At 46.0% G+C, this 22,558-nt stretch overlaps 9 protein-coding genes across 9 annotated transcripts; 2 read left to right on the top strand and 7 right to left on the bottom strand.

Moving 5' to 3' along the window:
- Positions 1 to 1,872: 1,872 nt before the first annotated feature.
- N7483_005085 (uncharacterized protein) lies at positions 1,873 to 2,969 on the bottom strand (the record flags this gene model as incomplete). Its single annotated transcript, XM_057088522.1, has 4 exons — positions 1,873 to 2,163; positions 2,220 to 2,455; positions 2,565 to 2,781; positions 2,826 to 2,969. 4 exons carry the CDS (start codon positions 2,967 to 2,969, stop codon positions 1,873 to 1,875), a joined length of 888 nt encoding a protein of 295 aa, XP_056948351.1.
- A 2,212-nt stretch (positions 2,970 to 5,181) lies between these two features.
- N7483_005084 (glycoside hydrolase family 30 protein) lies at positions 5,182 to 6,701 on the bottom strand (the record flags this gene model as incomplete). Its single annotated transcript, XM_057088521.1, has 2 exons — positions 5,182 to 5,792; positions 5,852 to 6,701. 2 exons carry the CDS (start codon positions 6,699 to 6,701, stop codon positions 5,182 to 5,184), a joined length of 1,461 nt encoding a protein of 486 aa, XP_056948350.1.
- A 2,101-nt stretch (positions 6,702 to 8,802) lies between these two features.
- N7483_005083 (cytochrome P450) lies at positions 8,803 to 10,584 on the bottom strand (the record flags this gene model as incomplete). Its single annotated transcript, XM_057088520.1, has 3 exons — positions 8,803 to 9,439; positions 9,495 to 10,318; positions 10,462 to 10,584. 3 exons carry the CDS (start codon positions 10,582 to 10,584, stop codon positions 8,803 to 8,805), a joined length of 1,584 nt encoding a protein of 527 aa, XP_056948349.1.
- A 985-nt stretch (positions 10,585 to 11,569) lies between these two features.
- N7483_005082 (uncharacterized protein) lies at positions 11,570 to 12,429 on the top strand (the record flags this gene model as incomplete). Its single annotated transcript, XM_057088519.1, has 3 exons — positions 11,570 to 11,741; positions 11,818 to 12,194; positions 12,256 to 12,429. The coding sequence occupies 3 exons, from the start codon at positions 11,570 to 11,572 to the stop codon at positions 12,427 to 12,429; spliced, it is 723 nt and encodes a 240-aa protein (XP_056948348.1).
- A 1,071-nt stretch (positions 12,430 to 13,500) lies between these two features.
- On the top strand, positions 13,501 to 14,208 carry N7483_005081 (GNAT family N-acetyltransferase; the record flags this gene model as incomplete). The annotated part of the gene is made up of 3 exons (XM_057088518.1): positions 13,501 to 13,630; positions 13,811 to 13,891; positions 13,952 to 14,208. The coding sequence occupies 3 exons, from the start codon at positions 13,501 to 13,503 to the stop codon at positions 14,206 to 14,208; spliced, it is 468 nt and encodes a 155-aa protein (XP_056948347.1).
- A 159-nt stretch (positions 14,209 to 14,367) lies between these two features.
- On the bottom strand, positions 14,368 to 15,293 carry N7483_005080 (putative short-chain dehydrogenase/reductase; the record flags this gene model as incomplete). Its single annotated transcript, XM_057088517.1, has 2 exons — positions 14,368 to 15,191; positions 15,281 to 15,293. 2 exons carry the CDS (start codon positions 15,291 to 15,293, stop codon positions 14,368 to 14,370), a joined length of 837 nt encoding a protein of 278 aa, XP_056948346.1.
- Positions 15,294 to 16,457: 1,164 nt separating this feature from the next.
- Positions 16,458 to 18,187, bottom strand: N7483_005079 (uncharacterized protein; the record flags this gene model as incomplete). The annotated part of the gene is made up of 2 exons (XM_057088516.1): positions 16,458 to 17,874; positions 17,937 to 18,187. The coding sequence occupies 2 exons, from the start codon at positions 18,185 to 18,187 to the stop codon at positions 16,458 to 16,460; spliced, it is 1,668 nt and encodes a 555-aa protein (XP_056948345.1).
- A 516-nt stretch (positions 18,188 to 18,703) lies between these two features.
- Positions 18,704 to 20,549, bottom strand: N7483_005078 (bestrophin family protein; the record flags this gene model as incomplete). The annotated part of the gene is made up of 7 exons (XM_057088515.1): positions 18,704 to 19,068; positions 19,124 to 19,297; positions 19,355 to 19,704; positions 19,755 to 19,880; positions 19,942 to 20,026; positions 20,091 to 20,238; positions 20,304 to 20,549. 7 exons carry the CDS (start codon positions 20,547 to 20,549, stop codon positions 18,704 to 18,706), a joined length of 1,494 nt encoding a protein of 497 aa, XP_056948344.1.
- Positions 20,550 to 21,049: 500 nt separating this feature from the next.
- N7483_005077 (15-hydroxyprostaglandin dehydrogenase) lies at positions 21,050 to 22,013 on the bottom strand (the record flags this gene model as incomplete). Its single annotated transcript, XM_057088514.1, has 3 exons — positions 21,050 to 21,344; positions 21,398 to 21,753; positions 21,819 to 22,013. 3 exons carry the CDS (start codon positions 22,011 to 22,013, stop codon positions 21,050 to 21,052), a joined length of 846 nt encoding a protein of 281 aa, XP_056948343.1.
- Between the last annotated feature and the right edge of the window lie 545 nt (positions 22,014 to 22,558).

Below are 22,558 nucleotides of genomic sequence, written 5' to 3'. Positions count from 1 at the left end.
CGGGTAGCTTCCCCTTGTGGTGCTCTGCCAGGGTACTTGCTTAACACATAGGACAACATTCCTGTCGGAGATACTGTTTGATTCGCTGGCGCATTGGAGACTGGCTTTTAGCTCTGCTTGAGTGATCAAAACCAAGTTTTGTGTCGCAGCCTTTCTATTTGGGCATTTTGGCTTTATTGCTAGCCTCACATATGTTTCCTTGAAAGTCCGCCCAAGACGGTGGAGGATCACGATTTCTGCTGACAATAACAAGTCACCGACCATGGAAGAATGTGATCTCCTCTCTTTGGTCAGGACCTTTCGTTTCACGGTCAAAGATTGAGAGATTGTATGAGATCCAATAATGAGAATTTTGAATGGCTCAGAATCTTAGCTGTAAGGCACCGATGTGACAGTATGTAGGGACTCCGTGATATGAGGTGGTTCATCAACTGATATAGTTCGAGATAGACTCTAAGGAGGGACGTGAGGATACCGACAACTCCGATGACATAGAGCCTGTCAGATTAAATTGTACGATCGCCCACTGTGGACGCTTGGTACCTACCACCACGATTAGCTTCGACTATTCATTCTCATGTAGAAGGTTTCATACGGAAAGAGCATAAGTTCCCATTCTGCTGGAAGGCGCAATTCATAGGCAAAAATTACATCCTCTCAGACTCATGGGATGGAGATTGACGAAGAAGCTATTCCCAACCCCATCCCAGACTTTCTATTGCGCCTGAGCCCCAAGAGACACTAATTTCATCGATCTTACCAACATAGGAGTCGGCAGGGATGTTGTCTTGGAAGCCACATGCACCATTAAAGAGGATGATGCCGTTCTTTGTTACAGCCACCCCGCATGTTTTGAAGTCCATGGGCCATGGCCTCTTTTGCAGGGTATGTATCCTGAGTTTTATCTTAAATAAAAGCCAGCTGGTAGAGCTCAGATCTCTGGCCCAGTGCAGTAATCACTGCTTCCTTGGAAGCTAATGCCTCCATATGAATTCTGCCATAAGCCAAAGAAAAGTCAGAATAGAGGCACTAGACGCGGAAGCAACAAGAGAAGGCTCAGGGTAAGTAAAGCTGTTATGTGAATATTTCAATGTTACGACAGCTAAATCTGACGCTCTGACAGACAGGGAGAACTCCGGTTTCATTGACTTTGATGACGAAATCTCCGCTGACGATGCCACTCTCCCTCATAGATTATAAATTAGAGGAGAATGATGCTGAGGTGGAACCCAACAAAACGGAAGAAGACAAAAAGGCCAAAGGGAAGAAGAAAGAGACTACTACATCAGCAAGTCACACAAAGCCAAAAAGCCTCCAACATCTAGCAAGGCACGCAAGAAGTGATAAATTCAAGACAACGACTCAGAGCAACCGCAAAAGGACAAGGAGGATTATCCAAGAAACAAGGACGAAACGAACTCCTGAAAGGAAAATCTCACTGAGAAAGGGTCCAGCGCAGTCTTGTTCATTCAAACTCTATGAGACTACTTGCATATCTCACCTGGTTGGGGAATGCAGCTGGATGTAGGCCTAGATGGACACGTCAAACAGAGGCTTATATTGGCAAGAGTAATGGATACAAGAACCTTGGAATGCGTCGTGACATTTATCAATCAGGATTCCCCCTTTTGAGGGAAAGGAGCAAGCATCATGCAGAAGACAGTCACGATAATATTTCTTACTTTTTGCCTTTCGCTCTTTTAGTCGACTTGATTTGAATTTATCTTATTGATATTAATTCCTTTGAACTAGTCTCTTTCGATGATAACTATGCGTATTTTAATTTTTCATCCATATTTGAGCTCATTTTCTGTTATACGATCTACATAGGGTTGTAATTAAGTAAAATGAAAAGGCATTTCTGTGCTAAGCCTAACCCACTGGATCCATTCCTTGGGCCTGTTGCTCAATTTCTTGCATAAGATGAACGATCTTCCGGGCATCATCTCGTGTTATTTCCAGCAATCCATCTTGTTCACTTACCCATCGCAGCCGGGTTTTCCAAAACTCCCATCTTTCCATGGAGAACGAGGAGTCTCCCTCCCACAGGTTACACTCAGGTAAATTCAGTTTTTCAATTGCCGACAGGTCATATTTTCCCAGAAATCTAAAGATAATATGCCCAGAAACCTCAAAAAATGGAACCATGCCATGCACATCACTCTGGGTTTCATCAGTCAATCATAACAACTGTAATCCAGAATTTAATTTTCACTCACGTTCAACATTTGCATATGATCAGTGGGGACGTCTAGGCGACTTATGTTTGCATAATTCCATGGATCCTGCTCTAATGCGAACATGACGAGCTGAAATGCTGCAGCTAATTCACATGAACTGTCTGTCGAATCAGGAGGATATGTAGCAAGATGGTGCGCATAGAAAGCTTGGGCATTGTGGTACTCATTCGGCCCATTAAATGGATAATACAGGCCATGTCTCGCAGGCCACCAGTCTATTATTGAAGAATCAGCATAAACAGATTCAGTCCATGAAAATTGGTTTTTAAAAAGACTTTTGTTCTTTGGAGGGAGTAAGCAACCCACAACACATATAAGTAGTACCCCAAACGTATTCGAATCTCTCCAACGATTTCCAGAGTTCCAATTTGTCCTCAAGACGACCAGCACGGATCTGCTCCTCAGTTCTTTCCAGCTCGGAAAGCACGCGAATAGCCTCTACTAGTTTGAGAATGGCAAGTTGGTAGCGCGGTATGTCGATACCAACATCCCACAACAAATAAGAAACACGGCTGCCTTTGTCCTCGACGGGATCCTCGCACTAATCTATCACGCACTCCTCGTTGATAAGCGACATGAGCTTACGAGCGGCATCATTTGCTGGAATAGGATCGGAAGTGTTGTAGCGCTCAACAAATTCTCGAACGGTTTGTATTTCTTCCAAAACCGGATTTCCTCATCTGGGTCAGGGTGAGTGTAGCGTCCCCACTCAGTGTAGTTGTCTCTCATTTGTGCAAATGGTTCACATTGCTTGTAAACTGGGAGTTGTTGATGTGTTGACCTTGCAGGGCGATGATGGGTGATAGGTAGTGCTTCATGAGATCGTGAAGTTTGAGGACTCATCTGACTGTATTAGAAACTCCAATAGCATAGGACTTGGCGTGTTAAGCATTTTGAGATCAGTGAGCTGTCTCGCTGCTCGCATGTGCCCTCGCTAGCTTCAACCACAGCTCTCTCATTAATCAGCGTCATATCGTCTATCGGTAAGATTTTCGGTCAGTATGGGTTTTAACAGTGGTATAAAATTAGGAATCACGGATGGCAAGCCACAACCTCTCTGTTTAATTAATCACCTTTTCCAATCCAGTAGATTCTTATTATCCGTCTTCCTCAATGGTCCTTGTTGTAAGAAGTCTACTGATGTCCGAGGAATCAGGTGCGAGAACGGGGAACATGAAGGTTGACGAAAGAAAGAAGAAGAGGATGGGTGTGGGGCCTTCTGTAGGGCAAGGGTTCCAAAGTTATCACTCTCTCAGAAGCCATAAGAAGGCTGTCCTAGAACACTTTTGAGAAACAATCTCTGTCTCCTATTTGGGAAGGCAGCTGTAGGTGACAGTATATCCAAAATGTATCCATATCGAACTAGCCATGGACGAAGATTGAGGAGTTATTTCCGAGTCAAGGGGACACGGAGGTAGTTACATCGTTCATGCGCGCGATCAAGCGCCAGATTAAATTTCTCGAACTCTTCCTCCAAAATAACGACGGACCGGCATGATGGTATACCGAGTTGAGTATGCGTATGTCGGAACTCGCTAAGCATCATGCATGCCGCGTTGTATACCTCCTTGAATGCATTGAATGTTAAGATCTTTGCTATTGCAGATGTCCGGGGAACGAAGGCCGGCAATACCCGTGGCTACATACCAAATTGAGAGGTCCATAGGCCTCGAGCTCTTGAATAGGAGCGCCCCATATCCGGTGCAAACATGAATATGCCTATCCAGATTTCCCTCCCAGCTTGAATATCATTTTCACAGTCGTCTGTGGTGTATCCCTCGGCGTTCATCAGCTATAGTCCATGTTAATATTCACTTTTGCATGGTTTGTAGGGAAGAATGGGAGATGTAACACACCACAAAGTGCGCAAAGGCAGCTGTAGGCTGGATCTGCCTGAGTCCTAGAAGAGCCACTGAGAGCAAATAAATAGTCTCATGTTGAGCTGTAGTCAATGAATGCTTGCATGTAGGGCATGAATATAGTAAGCCAGAGAGATCCAAAGAGAAGATAAGAGGGGTAAGTGTGAGGTGAGTGAAGAAGAGAATAGATTGCGAGAAGAATGTGATCGAGATATGAAGTCATGAGAAGGAGGTTGGTAAATGTATGAGAAGAGGGAATTGAAGGGAGTGATCGAAGAAAGTGACTGAAGTAGTAATAGCAAGTGAAAGTTCCAAAGGCGGGACCTCGGGAGAAACTTGGAAATGATTGGAATAATGGATTCATTGATAGATATATAAGAGAAATTTGATAGCTATTTGAGAGGTGAATGAAGCTCCTTGGAAGTGAGCTATCGAAGAAAGTGATTCCAGGGTTGGAAGGAGTGATTAAAGGAAGTGATCGAAGGAGGTATTTGATCAAGTAGTACATGATAAAATATAGAGACATATAAAGCGCTAGATGAAGAAAAAGAGTAGGAATTAATGACTAGCATAGAACTAGACATGGCCTATAACTTTAAATATGTCGTGGGGTCGTATATAGAAAGAAAATATGGAGAAGAACATGATGATGTTGATGATGATGATATTAATTTTCGTTCAGCGGCCGGCCGGCGTAGGCCGGTCGTCCTAAGACCTCCCAGGGGGTATAGGGACGTGCCAAGCTGAGGAAACACATAAAAAGTGACCTTGAAGGCAAGTCAAGCATGATAGCGCGGCATAGGGCCAGTCGGCTGCAGTCACTCCCGACCTGTGGGGTTTGTGCAGGGTACATCATGGTGTTGTTCGCCTGGGGTTCAGATATGTAGATACATGGTGGTTCGTTGGTGTGGCAAGGCCAACACCTGTATGGAGAAGAACATGAATGTCTGGATTACTAGTATTTGGTGGGCATTCGAAGCCATCGAAGGGAATGAGAAATTGAACTGAGATTTTCAATTTTAAATGGAGTATGTAAAAGGATGGAATTAAACTGGCTCCAGTTTTTCAACATCATTACAGCACTAGGACGAAGCAGGAAGAACCCAAGTAGTGACCGACTCACTCGGGATATCTCCGGACCACTCCTCTCCACTCTCAGTGCTGAGGGTTAAATAGATATCGTTATCAAACTTATTCTCAATGATAACAGAGCGAGTTCCATCCGGGTTCAACGAAGCCACAGATTGTATGCCATCCCCACCAGAGTAAGTATAGCTGCCCGTTCCATTTAGGATAGTAGCACCAGTCGGAATGAACTTGCTAAACTGGGCCATCATGTAGTAGGCTGTCTCAAACGTGTAGCTTCCGTCATCGTTAACAACCACCAACCCAGTGCATGTAGCACATCCACCTTCAGAAAGGTGCGGGCCATCACTGGAGTTCGTGCCAAGTGTCCATGCTGCCACGCCGGCAGCCCAGTTCTGCAGGGGTCCCATGGTAAAGTCGGCTGCTTGGTACCAGTCTCCAGATGAAGGGGTCCAGCACTCGGTCATATATTGGGTAACATCGGGGTTTGAGTCGTGGAATGTGCTGAGAACGGTCCAGTCGACATCAGTAGCATAGCAGTGCCAGGCGACCGAGTCGACATATTCACCGGCGTCGTCGATGACAGTCTGAGGGTACGATGTGACATCTTGGAGTAGGCGTCAGTATAAATCCATAGCCCAATGAAGTAAAAATTGAATTATTTACCTGTATTATGGTCGTACGCCCACACTTTGGTGGCAAGGTTGGCATCAGCAAGAGCGGGGCCGATGTAGTTCTGAATCAGCTGGGCAGACTCATCTGCATAGACGTACATCGTCGGATATCCCGCCTGACTGTTCAAAGGCTCATTTTGAATTGTGATCGCGTCGATTGTTACTCCGAGATCTTGGTATGCCTGAATGTACTTGACAAAGTATTGTGCGAATTCACTGGCATACCCTGTCTCTCCAAAGTCGCCGCTCAGATACCCATCATTTAAATTGTTGTTTGTGGTATCACCCTCAATGACTCCATTAAGCTTCATCCAGCCGGGTGCGCTCCAAGGTGAGCCGAAGATGGTGAGGTCGGATTGAAGGGACTTCATGGAGGCCAACATATTAGCCATGGAAGTTCCACGGTCTCCGAGATTGAAGCTCGAGAGTGATGTATCCACTGAGCCACCATTGTCATCGTAGGTGTAAACTGGATCACCAGAGAGATCTGAGGCTCCGATGGTGTGTCTCATCAAAGAAAAGCTGGCACCGGAATCGGTCAATAGGTCGTTGAGCAGATCCTGGAGATTGGAGTCAGATAGCGTGTTAAACGACTCCACTGTCGCGTCAGTGACTGCAGCACCGAAGCCAACTATCGTCTGCTTGTAACCGGAGGACGTGTCATCGATACTCAGTTTCCATGTTGAGCTTGATCCAGGATCTCCTGCTCCTTGAACTGGAGCTGTGATGGACGAGAGTTTGTAGGTTCCGGCCGAGTTAGAAGAATAAGCAGAGGCGGATGCTCTTTTCTCCAAGGCATAGCTACCAGCAGCAAAGCCAAGCAGAGCTACTGTAGTACGCATAATGAAATAAAGTATGCTGGAGGACTTTGTTTGTATTAATCTGAAGTTCGTGTCTTAGTGCTTCCAGGAATAGGGGGAATCAAGCCCGATCTTATAGAGTTCATGGGTCTCACACTATATCCCTGAAGAGTACGGAGTATAGCGACCATAACGATCGATACCATCCCCGTTTGGAGTCAGATTCAGTAAGAGATGCATGGTATATCCCCCAATAATAGGGGAGTGTCAGCAATTAGTGCCCGAGTGGATCGTTTCGAATGCTACATTAGGCGGGGCGGATGCTTGATTCTCATCCTGAAAGTCCTGCAATAGGGCGCCTAGAACATTTTAGTCTGCATTTCCCCACCCAGGTGCACCAATTTTGATTTTTAAATGGCTTTCAAGGTTAAATGCGATACCGTCAGAGGCAGAGGTACGGAGTACGAGAGAAAAATGGGTTCGGCATTAACTTGCCGTGTACCTGGAGGCTGGAGCACACGAACCATGATCCCAATCCGGAGGTCAAAATGGAATTGGATGCACCCCGATATAGCTATTATTATCGATGCATTGTTACGAAAAAATCAATAGTTGACATCTCCGAGCATCCCGGGCTTCGGGTTTTTCCTTAAACGTGGCAGGATACGACCATGTCTCATAGACTTTCGGCTTGCACTTCCAAGCTCTAATCCCCGAGCGGATCAATCCGTTGTAACATTCTTCAACCTCAAAGGGTAAAGATGTGCAATTCGAGAATGACCACGCTTATTTCCTGTTCCTCGCGCACATGTGTCCGAAACCAGACTTTCAGTCCAGGTACCTGAAATATGGGGAGAGTTGTCGTCATTCTGCTATTTAGAGACACTCTCAATACCTGATATCCATATATCAACCAGTTGACCAGTTGACTGAATTTCTCTTGGAAAGCGGGGCTTACCTAATCTTGGAATATGCCGCTTTTATGAGGGCGGTGAGCTTGAGCATTCTGACTAATCTCTTTCCTTTTTCAGACTCCCGACCTCGGAGGTCGTTTGCAGGTTATTTGGCTACTTCACAGACTGTGACAGACATACTATCTTACTATCCAAAATTGCATATGGTTCTCCAAAACACTGATCAATTTTCTATATACCATCTACGTACTCAAAATCAAGAAGATCTTCCAATATACGCGTGTGGTCTGGCACTGGCGCTTTGTCGCCCTTTTATCATAATAACCTCGGTATCTGTTGACCCTGACTATGACTTCGTAACATCCTCAAACCAGTCATAGAGTTGCTGGTTCAAGAAGGTCATGGCACCAGTATGGTAATGAGGCCAGTTAGCTACATAAAGCGGGAAGAAGCCTCCAGATACCCTCATTATGGCAGTTTGCACGTGTAGTTGGTCCAAGGTATCTTCTGTAGAGTGAAGTACACACCTCGATGGCCTTCCCCTTCCTTCGTCCCTCCATATCACCACCGCCCATAGTCCTCTCTGCTAGCAGAAAGGGGGGAAGGGGGATTCCCTGAAAAGGAATTGGATCGTTGCTTGCTTGGTAAGTACTTTTATCGGATTGAATAGCTCGAGTCACATCGCAAAAAATGAGAAGAATCTTCCAATATCCTGTTATCAACTTTGCTTTGGTGTGCTATTAATAAAACTCCGTAGTCCAACTCACATATGTATGCGTGATGATGTAAAGGTCTACGCTCCTCTTTGGGGCCGGACCCTTTTGCGTGCACCAGGCATCATGGTTAGTACCGATAGCCTGAGATGGTTCTTCTCTTCATCTCTCTCATTTGCCCGCGTTTGATCCCAGGATGAGCCCTGTACTATGTATTTGTCTGCTAAGACAATGGAACCAAAGTGAGAAGATCGGAAGGATAAGCCTGATATGATCTTGAGGGTAAAGATGGCCCCCGGGGCCAGGTTTTGTGAGACTCGGACATCACAGATATTTCATATTTTTGCAATCATGCGTCATACGGGCGGCTTAAATAAAGGAACAGTAAAATTCCATGATAAGCCGCGATGAGGCTCTAAGTTCCTATGCCATGAGCGATGTGTACATATTTAGAGATGTGATTCTTGAATACTGCATATCCATTCGAAAAGAGGTCATGGTAAATAGAATTCACTATTACTCTTCCTGTATGCGCAAACCAAATTCAGTTATTGGTACAAATATAAGGTCTAGGTCAGGGGGTGGACCTGAAGATAGCCAACCAACTGGTATTGGTTCGGCTGAACTGGATTTTTGAATATCAAAGGTTTCGACTAAGCGTGCCGTAACTCTTCGTATCTCTGCCAAAGCCAGACTGCGTCCCACGCAGCTCCTAGATCCATATAAAAACGATAGCATGCACATTGGCGATGAAGCACCTCCTAACTGGTTGATCTTTGGCATCAAGGGATTGGATCGATCTATCCATCTTTCCGGTAAAAACTGCTCTGCATCGGCGCCCCATAGATGCTTCGCTCGATTGATGGCCCGTGGTACAAGAGCAATGTAGGTGCCAGCCTGAACAAGACGGCCGTTGATATAGGTATCAGAGACAGCCTTACGCATTGTCATAGCAAATGTTGGGTATAGCCGAGAGGTCTCATAGCAGACTGCGTTGAGTAGCGGTAGACTTTCGTAGTCAGTCTCCATGAGCGCGGTATTATTTGATGAAGACTTGGCGATGTGTAACTCCTTTCTCAAAGAGTCTTGGATTTCTGGATAGGCTGCTAGACAATATAAGGTCCATGATAAGATGCTTGCGGTACTTTCAAATCTGTATATGTCAAAGTTAGCAGATTATATCAGCATAATCTTAGAAGTTAACCCACCCAGCGGATAAAGTAGTAATAGTTTGAGGAATAACCTCGCCTTCTGTGAAGTCACCTGAGCAGGCTATTTGAGGGGTCGGAATGTCTTGATCCGTCATTATTGTTGAGTTGAGTGAAGCGAGCTTCTCAGGAATCAATTGCTCAAGATATTTTCGGAGTTGTTCATATGCCCGCTCCATTTGAGAATCGGTCTTTGATGGAAACATGTTAATGAGCCAAGGTGGAGCACAGTTATGCCACATAAAGTGAGATCTCTTTTGATCGCTTGAAGAGAACAAAGCCTGGAAAATCTCGAAAATCTGCTGACTCTGACCGGAAATCCCATGGAAATCATGACCAAGGGCGATAATACCCATAACGTCTAGAGATATCAATCTAGAAAACTCGCCAACCTTGACATTTGCAGCCTTCAAGTTCTTTTCGCCATTCTCATATAGTGTGCACTTTTCCCAAACATACTGTACAATCTGAGATGCCTTGGAAGATAGGACTGGTTTTAGCCTATCAACTTGTCGCTGGTTGAAAGCTTGAAGAAATGACTTCCTGCTCTGCTTGTGCTTATCGGATTCTTGGACAACAATGCCATCACCGAAGAAACGTATGCCGTATCGACGGAACCCACTAGTCTTCTGAAACTGGTAGGAGCGATTGGTGAGTACGTCTGAGAGACTTTCGATGCTGGTAGGTACGAGGTATTCGGATCCAAATAACCCAAAAAAATGAAGCAAGCCGTCGTTTGGAATAGTGTTCACCCAGTGAGTAATGCGATTTCCCAGTGGCTCGTCGAAGATAGCAGATGAGTTCTGGAAGAAGAAGCTCTCGCTCTGTGTGGTGCATAAGAATTTGGTTTGATTCGTCAACCCTCTGGGTCACACACCTTGGGCCCTGGTAGGTCTTTAAAGGGACTGAAATATGGTCGGCCGTAGGTTCTCCAAGCCAGATCCAGAATGCAATATAGAATACACACAGCACATAGCCACGTTGCTAGTGACAATAGTGACTCCAATCTGAACCCAAAAAGACGCGATCCAAACCAAGCGAAGGCTGACAAGGTTGTAAGTTTAACGGAGGCGTGAACTTTTGGGGCCATTTCTATAGGACGAAGGAAACGAAGATCACTTGACCCGATGGGATGAAGGGATAGATTCTTTTCAATTAAAAAGAACCGTGCGGACTTATAGGCTAAAAGAGTCGGACTTTTCGAGTCGACCGACCGGAATATACGTATACCTCCTAGGTATCTGATTTTCCGAGATTTTCCGAGGTTTTCTTTGTTCGAACCGAGTACGCAAAAACTGAGTGTGTGGGAAAATGTGAGGAGGGGAAGTTCTCAACCCTTGAACCTGGCAGAAAGCTAAAACATAAAGAGCAAAATGTCCGTGACTACGTGTTCTACAGTAACTACTACTGATCCTTACTAGCGTTAGAGTCTAAGTGCCTCATACTGTTTACATGTGTATAAATACGCCGCATCAATATTTCCTAGTCGGGTTCAGTAATGACGATATACCAGATAACCTATTGAGCCCCACTAGCCGATATATTCACCCCGGGGGCCGATATGAATAGTAACCCCGGGGGCTGATAGAAATACGTAGGCGATGGAGATTCCGACACTACTAAACCCAATTAGGAAATATTGATGCTAAATACGTCACGGTAGAGTGGGGCTAACTAGGAGCCAACGCCGATCCCCAGCTTGAGGGGATGTAATGGGGTCTAACAGCCCCATACTGTATGTCTGTAGATGTAAACTGGGCCGCGGTGAACTAGTTTGAGGGACAGTTCCTGGCTCGGACTTGGACTAAACAGACCAGTCACATCATGATATGCACCTGTGCGTGCGTGGACACCAGCATTTCGATGTCAGGATCCTAATGCTACTAATAATAAGTAACGAAAGCAACTTTGGAACTGAGAGTTTTTGCCTACTGCTTTTTGATGCTAACCGCCTTCTTGGAATTAAATAGCCTTAATAAACACTGGCAGCACTTCTTGATCACTCACCTCGCGGGAAATTAATTTTTGCCTAGGTCTACTAAAGAGTTCATCTACACCTCAACCACTCACACATTATGGGCGGTATTCCTTGGTCCTCAAAAGCATGCAAAAACTGCAAAACAAGTAAAGTCAAGGTCGATACCATCATTCTATCTCATGAGAATCACCCCACTAATCACCGTATCAGTGTGACTTACAAGAACCTCAATGTGGAAGATGCGTCAGAAGAGGTATACATTGCCCAGGGTATGAAGCAAGACCTTTTATCCAAATCCTTCAACCAGGAAAACCAAAAAAGATGTCAAGAAACCTTGCCTCCAAGCGAGCTGTGACTCTAATGAACCCGAAGAAATCAACCCTGGCCCGGCGAAATGCGTACAGATATCTTCAACCTATATCAACCTCTGGTTTCCTATGGACACTCCACAGATATCCGGAATTGATATGTGGTTTGGAAAAGATACTTGGTATCAGATTTTCACTCATATTCAGCAAATCCCTAACAAGTCTCAAATGCTAGAGAGGGCTATTATTGCAATCTCATTGCTTTGTATCGGGAAGTTGAATCATGATAAAATCATGGTTGAGCAAGGGATATGGTGGTACAATTCATCTACTCGACACTTGTTGCATATGATCCAACGCAATGATCTAAGCGATGAGATCATCCTTGCTACTGTCATATTCCAGATGCTAGAGGTAGATACCACTAAATTCCTTCCTACTTGCTTTTTTGTTGGGAGGCTAATACATCATTCAGGTTTTGTATTCACCATATGGCATGGGAGCCTTTGTCGCACATGTGAATGGGACAAATATCTGTATCAAGAAGCTTACCGATGCTCAAGCCTCAACGCCTGTCATGAAACTACTGACTCGTGACCAACGAAGGCTTTCAATCGTTCGTCACTGGATCCGTTCCCTAACTGTGTAAATTCAATACTGACTGTTAATATTCCCTTCCAGATGTGTTTGCCGTTAGCAGATGACATGAAATATGTAGCTCAAGCTGGCCAACCTTCCGAGAATGACACTCCACTTGACGAGTTATTCAATTTTCTGGCCCCCGTTTCAAATCTCGTATTTGAACAAATAAAGTCGAGAGCTCCGACTGGCAGGCAGCTGAGCGAATTTTATCTGCGGCACTTGATCACAGAGAAGAGATACTCTCATGGTATGGGGCTAGCGGCAGCTATTTTGGACTACACCTTGGACATGTGGGAAAGCTATTGTCCGTTCACGGGAAAGTCGCTTCAACAAAAATTTGGAATCCAGTGCAACAACAAAACATGTTTCTGAGGATCGCGAAAGAACTTGAATTTACCATGACATACTGGGGCGGAAGTATCAAGATACCTACCGAAATTACCCGACGATCCAATGATTCCTTCGACTCGGAGCTGTCAGGTTTTCGAATTTCTTCAGGAATCACCACCATCTACATGAAAGAAGACATATTACATCTTGAGCATCTTCAGAATAGGCAGCGCTTGAATGAAATATTTGGGGACTGCACAGGTAATATCCATTCCTTCAAATCTTCCAAGTTTTCAACTAGTACACCTGGACATAGGCTGTGTTTTATTTAAATAAGTGGATCAACTCAGTCCCGGCTTACTGCCAGGTGCCTATCGGAAACAGTGCTCAGTTCAAAGGTCAACCAAAACCTACTACTAGGCCACCACATGGATACACTGGCATATGTATACTCATAAACTGTGATGTACCTACGTATGCTTCGAGCTGTATCACATCCATCTGAATTCACGGCTAGGACTCACCTGGATTGAGTTCAAGGTATTTGGTAGCCTAATGGGTAGTATATTCGTTGCCTGAATATATAGAACTAGCTCCAAATGTTTATTGATAAATAATTTCAAAAATAAAGATGTCTAATATTGACGGCATGATTTAACACCAGCAGACCCAGCCTCCAGTTCTCACCTGGGCACCCGGGACTAATTTATCAGCTTCCAAGCTTCAAATCTTCACTTCTGGCATCACGATGAACTACAGGATCGAGCGTGTGGAGAAGGATGACCTTCCATTTCTTGGGAAATTCATCCACTCTGCCAAACTCGCACTGAGTATCAACCGTCTTCTATATCTAAACTGGCCAAATGAGGAACTCCAGAGTGCTCAATATTCCAGAGCAGTTCATTTGGGGTATCATCATATCTCATCGGAATGCTTCAAGGCAATCGACAATATTACCTAAGAGATAGTCGAATATATCGTCATAACTGCCCAGTCACAGAAATCAGGAAATCCATCAGATCAGAAAATAGATTCAACTAAATCACCTATTTCGGAAGGGCCGAATTCACCTCTTCTCGCTGAGATCAATAACGCCGTAAACGAGATCGGAAAGGAGACTGAGGAAATGGACCGCTTCGGTAAGCCTTGGAGTTGAACTCGAATCTTCATCAATTAGCCTACAATACTAACTCGCATAGAAATCACATACATGTGCGTCAAGCCGACTGCACAGAGAAAGGGAATTGGTTCCAGATTAGTCCAGCTTGGATTTGATCGGGCCAAAGCTTGGGGAATTCCGCTTAAGGTCTGCGCTGAGGCGCCTTCTATCCCTTTCTTTACCTCGATTGGATTTGTGGAAACGAGACATGTCAACATAGATCTAGGGAAATATGCAGCTGATAATAGTGGCTTTGGAATATTTCGTCATTCTGGTATGATTTGGTGTCCCGAATAGCTAGACATGCGAGCACTTTGCGGATTCATACAAATCGAAGAGAGTACTAGCATCTAGTCCATATGCCATTAAAAAATTCCCTGATCCAGTTTGCCTATGACACACAGTTTTCGCTATACCGTTAAGTAGAACTGATTGAGAAGATACCACCAAGAAATGTCATTGATCACTCTGACACAATCTCACGATTATCGAACAGTGAACCCCCCCATCAACCCGAATATCCGCGCCATTAATCATCCCACTGGAATCCTGACAAAGGAAAAGCACAGCATCCGCAACTTCCTCCGGCAACGCAAACTTGCCAGTAGGAATAGTCTTCAGAAAAGCCTCTCTAACCGACTGCTCACCCCACGCCTTCTTCCCCAACGCCGTCCACGCAACAGTCGGAGACACAGAATTCGACGTAATCCCCCGACCTGCCCACTCAGACGCCATACTCCTCGTCAAACCCAGCAACCCAGCCTTCGAGGCACAGTACGCACCATGTCGGTGCAGAGCCGCATGCGCAGCTTGCGAAGAAATATTCACGATCCTACCAGGCGGAGGCGGGCTGGTCGAGGATTCCGCAAGCTTCGAAGCAGCGAAATAAAGTCGCGCAAATGCTTGGGAACAAAGCATCGGTCCGAAGATATTAGTTGTGAGATGTTTGATTGTTTCCTCTGGAGGTGTGATCTCCATATCACTTAGAGATACATATCCGGCTGTATTGATCAGGATACTTGGGAACGCCCACTCGGCGAGAGATGACGAAGTCGGCGTTACTGTATTTTTTTGGAGAGCGTCGAATACGGATTGAACGGATTCTGGAGAGGTGATATCACATTCATAAGCGCGGATGTCATCGAGGTCTTTACTACTACCATGGCCGTAACCTGTTTCGAGTAGTTGGTCTCGGCGTGAGGCTTCGAATGGAGCATATAGGATTGCTAGACGAGCTCCTTGTTGTCGTAGCTTCTGTCCTATACATGTTCCAATTCCTCCTATTGAAGATAATTAGTGTCAATTCATGCTTTGGGTAGAGCTCAGTAGTTATCCCTACCTAGACCTCCGGGTAGAATGGCTAGCCTACGCGCGAATGCCATTTTTTCGATCACGCCGTGGGTGACAGTAACAACACTAATTATGACCGGAATGAGAGCTCGGAAAATGTTCTATGAGTTAACCAGTTCTTGGGTTACAGACCACGTTCAACCCCTCAGTGCGGAGGCATCGACGGGTTTGGCAGTGATCATTCCATGTGACGTCAGTGGATTTGAATCTCGACCGATTCATTTTGAGAGAAAATGCAATGCTGTCGTCCTAATTTAAGCTTGAAAATAAGAATGTATTCAATATTGATCGCATTTATTCCACAAGATTCCAAGCTCTTTCTGTACCTAGTGTTCGGATACAGAAGGTTGATATGGCAAATCGGGAGTGGTCTAGCCACGGGTAGGTCGTTCTTACGGTTCACTAAAAGTACCTGGGCATTGATCGCGTGGGGAACAGGTGAATCGCGACCATGAACTACAGCAATATGGACGAGTCCCTTTCTCCTATGAGGAGGATAAATAGTTTCCATCTGTTGGCGTATTCATCGCTTTCGGGTCATTGCTACGCAACTGGGAAACGAATTTACTTGGGCAATCAGTCCCAGATGCCATCTACGTAGAATCTATAATAATACAAACTACAGACTATAGCTTGCTGTCTGCTAAGGTCGAGTCCAGTCTCCGAGCAGGGGTCGTCCTGGGCGCGAGAGATAGGGAAGCCAACGGTGTCAGGCAATCCGTCATGTCGCTAACTCATACCTCCATCAGGATGGTATGGATGGCATCATAGCCAATGGCTCCGCCTTATGCTCCTGTAGCCTTGATAGACACGTAGAGCATGGCGCGAATTGCCAGACCGTAGGTCCCAGAAGACCCATGCCCAGAGTAACCGAGCAGCACCCGCAGCAGCAAGCCGTATCTACACAGGAAAGTTAGTAGCATCTGTCCCAGACATAGCCTGGAGACCGAGACACCAAAGAGAGTAGAAGAAGTCAAGCATGCATGTCCTTTCGCTGGTATTGTCCAGATCAAGTTCTAACGGTAATGTCTCAGAACGAGACTTCGCTAAGCAAAGTCTCGAACACCCGCCATGCGTGCTTCACTGCCCCAGAGGGCATACTTACCATCTTTTCCACCACAAGGCCGCTAAGCGGTCCATTTTATCCATCGATTTTGATCGTCGTGATCTCTTCCCAGCTTCCTCATTTTCAAAATTCAAACCGCCATCGGTTCAGATGAGATAGGGCCTTTTGATTCCCGCTTGATCGAGCCATCGCTTTGCGAGGACGACTCAGAAGTCTCAAGATGCTGGAACCAATCGTTCTGGGACTTGCGCCACCACTCGGCTAGTCCAAGAACGGTGACACCGCCCATAATCACAATCGCGTAATTGAAAAGACTGGAATCCTTGTCGATCTCGCTGTTTGCATACTCTGGAGCACAGAGAATCGAAAAAGCAAAACCATTCCACATGAACGTGATGACAGCTGCGACCACGCCGAATTTTCCCAAATTCCAGACGCCTGGCTGGAAGGACTTGCGAGTGACGAAAGTGCGACCGAGGCCAACAAGACCATAAGCTGCAATCGATCCCGCGGCCGAAGTGGAGATCAGACTGGAAAAGGCGACCTGAGATGCGAGCTGGGTGCACAACAATAGTGCAGCAATAGTCGAGATGAAGATCACTGCGTTGTGAGGCTGCTTCGACTTTGAGACACGAGCTAGAACGTGGCTGAAGGGGAAGATACCATCGCGCGCGACAGCGAAAACCAGACGGGACGCAGCCACCAGCGAGATCGAGGTATTGAGGATGGCACCGATCATAGAGATGATCGTCATGACCACGTGGGCTCGCGGACCCAGGGCCAGCGCGTACATATTGATGAATGGCTGGGGAGCACTGGTATCATAGAAGACATCGATGGACGGCATGCAGAAGAGGAACAAGATGATGATCGGAAGACCACATACAGCCGAGGCGACAGTCGCCCAGAAGACACCCTTCGCGGCGGCCTTCTTAGCAGAAACGGTCTCCTCTGCAACATGGCCCGACGCATCCTCACCGACCAAACAGCTGGCAGTCAGATACCAAGATAGAGCCCAGTTCAGACTAGGCGTAACATCTCCACCGTTGTAGGTTGAGGTGAACACGAACTCGGCAGATTGGAAACCATAGGTCTGTGAAACGCCAATCGGAAGCCAGATGAAGTTGAGCAACATATCAATGATGATGACGATGACACCCGCACGGAAAACCCAGGAATACATTCGCGATGGGAGGAAGTTCAGAGACGTTGCAATTCCCAAGAAGACCAGTGAGAATGCCCAGGCAATGGCTCGTGCACGCACATCAGAGGTGCTGTAGGGAAAGCTTGTATCCGGATTGAACACCACTATCTCCGACACGAGGTAATTCGCCACTCCAAAGGAATCAGAGGCCAGAAAAGCAGTCCAAGCAACCAGTGTCCATGCCGCCACCATGAACGAGACGAAGCGCCCGATACGTCCCCCACCCCACGATCGGAATGCCCAGTAGTAGATCGAGCCCGCGGCGGGATAGCTGGAACAAGCTTCGGCGAGACAAGCAGCGGTGATGATCGAGAGAATGCTACCGGATACCCAAGAGCTCCACCTATAACAATGATTGTCAGCAAGTCACTTCGTGACGCCGAGTCGGGATTCCGAAGCACTTACATAGCAGCAGGGCCACCTGCACTGATAGCAATATAAAACAACACCCGAATGCCTCCTATGCAGTACAGAGCCGAGAAGGAACACGCGAAGTTGTCGAAGCTGCCCCATCCTCGGGCCAGGACTGCACGATAACCGAGTTTCAGTAGCTCACGATCATCTTCATTTTCAGCTACGACACTGCGGTTTTCGTCATTGCGAGGCTCTTGAGCAATCTGGCCTGCATCAGGAATAGCAGGAGCATTGAGGGACATGATTGCAGCGATGATTCGGCTTTGTGGGAGTTGGAAGAATCAAGGTTTGCGTGTTTGGCGGCAGATTTTTTTGGCGTCGCGACATCACGTAATCACCATAAGGGCGATCTATTGCCTCAACAATTTTTGGAGCCATGGATCGTTTAATGAGAGGCTGAACTATAGAATAAGAAGGAAAAACATACATGGATAGTAATGGTATGTGTGAGGACAATAATTGAGGAGAGGAAGGAACTGCGAGCACAGTGGTTTGGATGTGATGTGCCTGGTCCTTGCACCCTTGCATACCGGTTTATGCCTGGAATTCCAAGCATCTCGAGAGTGATCAATGAAATCAATTTATCGCAGTATTAAAATGGTCTGTATAATTTCTCCTAGTCAAAAGATGATAGCGACCTTCAAACTAATCAGGCTATAACATCGGTTGGAATCGGTCATGTCTTATGGCCTCTGAACCACGCTCATGCAGGCTGCTTCCACACCGAGTTGGTATATCACATTGCTGTCTAACTATACTCAGACGGATTCCTGAGTCCTTCTCGTTGAGAAACTCATCGTTCGAGTCGAGGCATTTGTTCCATCCAGCGCAGGATTACGCCCTGGATTCGCAACAAACTTCGCCTGAAGAGCAGAACGAATCTTCCCCTTGCTCTTGTCTATCCATGCAGGATACCCCTCTTGACTCAATGGAAACAGAACAAGATTGTCAGCTCGTGTCATGAAGTCCTCTACATCTGGAGGAGGTGTAGCTGTGATGATATCGAGCTCTTGTGCAATCTGGCGACAGTACGTTGTAAGAGGAAGATCATTCACATCTTGCCCGAATGGATTCTCAATCTCGCTACCAATTGTGAGTAGTCCGATAATGATATATGTGGCAACTGGGTAATACGGTCAACGAACACTCTCCTGGATAGCAGAAAATGAAAGGCTTACCCATAGAGGCTGGAATGGTAATCCAATGTAAGAATCGGTACAGTTGGAAGGGCAGTAGCATAACATAGATCCAAGCTATTTGAGAAATGGCGATACTATACGCAGCAGGTAAAGGAGTGTCCAGCACCCGCTCTGTTCCAGTCAATATCTCATTGAGTGTATTTAATAATGTCACTACATGACGCAGTCAGTCTCCAGAGAACTTGGAATGAAATCGAGTTCTCAACTTACTCGATTGTCCTTGAAATTGAGCCAACGACAGCGTGTTATTCTTTACACATGCATCAACATAGGAAGAGAGATGAACGAGAATCTCAAGTGGAAGATGTCCTAACGGCTTCTTGGCTCGCTTAACAAGCTTGCGTGGATTTGACCGAGCAAATGAAAAGCCCAGATCCTCGCCTAAAGACTTCCACATTGTTCTCGCATGCGGAGTTACAACATCATGGTCATGGGCATCGAGGGCAAAAGTATCGAGATGGCCCAGTAGGCCTGCGAGGTCCTCGTACGCGACATCGGGTTCAAAGCGGAGCTTATGTTTCAGAGAGACGGCAAACGCGAGAATAAGATTCATCGCAGATCTATTCATGGTGATTATCCAGCAGTTTTCCTCTTGGCACATTAAACCTACAGTTTTCTCAAGAGATCAACCTTCCCGTCTTCTCCTTCTCGCTCACCGAAATGTACCCATATCAACCGAGCTAGATTGCGTGAAGTTTGAATAAGTGATGCCCAGTACTTGCGTCCATCGGCCCATCTGTGGTATGTCAGTCGAATAATAATCATCTCTCAGATGTTTTGAGCTGCGAGGGCATCACCTTTCGTATGCGGTTGATCCACGGAACGACAATGAAAAAGCCACGACGAATCCCAGCACCGTGAGCAGAATGTTATTGATTCCAACTAGAACAGTCGAGGAAGAGATCAATAAATATGAGATCGGACGATTCATCAGCTGAAGACTCACGACTATGCCAGAAATGCGAAATGCAGGTAATGAGAGTAGCCCAACTTCCTACAACCAATAGCGGGATGATCATCTGTGGCATAATACTCCCTTGGATTCGCATGACGATTGGCCATTTTGAATGTTGAGTCATGTTGCGGGGTCCGTGCTAGTTGTATACCGAAACACGTCAGTCATCAACCACATCTACCGGCTAGTTCCAGGATTCATTACAAAATATTGCGGGAGCTCACTCCTGACTGGTCGATGAAACTGCGATTCCCGTGAATCTGCTAGATTCTCAAGAAAACTGGGTCGTCGTGAAGGTCGGTCGATGAAGTCCCGTTCCTTCGAACTAGGTGGGGTTCGATCCATCTTTTCATGAGGGTATATATTTGCTGGAACTGGAATAGGTCCATGTGCCTCGACTATATCTGCCGAGCGCGCATCTGTGGCCGGAGATAGTCCGTCATCCGACATGACGAGGTGAAGATAGTACTGGTAGATATTAATGGAGTGGAGTGGATATGAGCGTGCAGTGTGACTGGAGCAGTTCGACTGAACAACCAGAATAGCAAGTAGAAATGCGTTGAGAGAAGAGTAAATGTTTCTTTGCGAGGAGAATGTCAATCTTCAAATTAGAGATCCTCATGAGGGGACATAACTAAGCCGTATCTCTGATCTGCAGTCAGCTGGACATTAAAGACTGTATGAAATGGGGAGATCGTCAGCCAAGTAGAACTACAACGCCACTTACCATCTTGAGCAACCGCTGCAGCCACTTAAATTCAGAAATAACGTTCGCACGGTCTGAGTGGCTGTAAACTTCCATAAGGTGCATGGACATTATTCTCTGTGATTCTTTTGATTCTTAAGCTCATACTAGGTAGTAGTGATTGGATGTGTGTAGGTGGTAGAGCCCGGAGTCAAAGCACAAGCTAAACTTTCCCCACTAGACTCAATCTTCCAAGTCTGAAAAATTAGATCTTTGCTTTAAGACCCAAAGACTTCCAAAGATCATCTATCACAGCTTTTCCACCAGACATTTTACTCGCTGGACCTTGGGGACCAGGGTCATTAAAAACTGAAACCTCACACCAACGTCCCTCAGTATCACAAACTTCTAGAATGGTACCAGCTTGATACTTCTCGGTCTCAACAACAAGCGCCATCATTGCGCGAGCCAGTTCTTCGGGAGGGAGGATCATGTCTGTCCGAGGGTCGTAAATACTGAAAGTTAGAGGGTGATCAACCAGCAGAGGTGTCTCAGTCAGCCTAATAACATACCATCAGCTTCAATCATGAGTTACTATCATATGTATACTGACCCAGGAGCAACACCAACAACTCTGATTCCACATGCCTGCTGCAGAGGACCCATAGAGCGGACAAATCCATTGATCCCATGCTTGCTCGCCACGTACAAGGGCGTTGCGAGACTCGGAACTTGTCCTGAAATACTAGAGATATGAACAACAGTACCGCAGATACCGCTCGATGCCCCGTTTCTCTTTCGATCATCCAGCCAGCGGGCAATAGCCAACCGAGTCATTTTGATCGTATGCGCAAGGTTAACATCAAGTATTTTGTACCGGTAATCTGTATCATAATCCTCCCAGAATGAATTCGTCGAATGGTCGAATACTCCCGCCCCTGGTACCACAATAGATGCACCCTTACCAAACTGAACGAGGCATTCATCAAATGTTCTCTCAAGCCAAGACCAGACCCTCACATCAATCTTAAGACTGCCCGGCCGTGACTTCCATTTGTTGTTTCATGCAATTTGATCCAAGTCTGCGCAGAAGAGTGTAGGGAAAGGTCGGCGATGAGAAAATTAACGCCAACATCAACAAGAAGCTTTGTAAAAGCAAGGTTGATCCCGGATCCACCGCCGGTCACGATTGCAGACTGGCCTTTGAGTGCCTCTATTCCGGAAGCCATTTCCTGTGTGTTGCTCCAATATTCCGTTTAGCTAAAGTCGACTAGTTCTCTCTGATTTGAACTAAGCAAAATTGATCAAGCCACGACGGAGATTAGGAGGGAGAATCACTTCCTTATCTGACATCTGGAGACTGTCCCTCCCCACTAACCCCACTCCTGTGGGGGCCTAAGCCGCCTAAGATGGCTCCTGGTCTAGCATTAGGGATAGTCACCCGGGTTAATGCAAGCACAAATAACTGGAATCTGAGCTCAGAATATCCGTCACAAGAATTTGGGAAGGGGATTTTGCGCCAATCCTATGCCTGAGTAGCAGCTTTAATCTCTTCCAAAGTTACTGTGTACTACCAGTGTAGGCATATCATGACGACTTGCCTTGATCTAAGCCCGTCCAGAGCTGTTAAAACCACGCCTATCTATCTTCAGTTATATCTGAATCCTCAATATTGCCGACAATCGGCTAAAATTAGCCCCGATCCTGTGGCTTTGGATCAAATATCCGTCCATAATTGTTGCGCGATAGACAATTGGACATATTGATATTGTTG

This window comes from Penicillium malachiteum (genome assembly GCF_028827825.1).
Source record: "Penicillium malachiteum strain IBT 17515 chromosome Unknown utg000002l:1.0-8849297.0:1.0-8852440.0, whole genome shotgun sequence".
Classification (NCBI taxonomy): domain Eukaryota; kingdom Fungi; phylum Ascomycota; class Eurotiomycetes; order Eurotiales; family Aspergillaceae; genus Penicillium; species Penicillium malachiteum.
The sequence above is the reverse complement of the archived record's forward strand: the minus strand, read 5'-3'. Positions and strand labels throughout refer to the sequence as shown.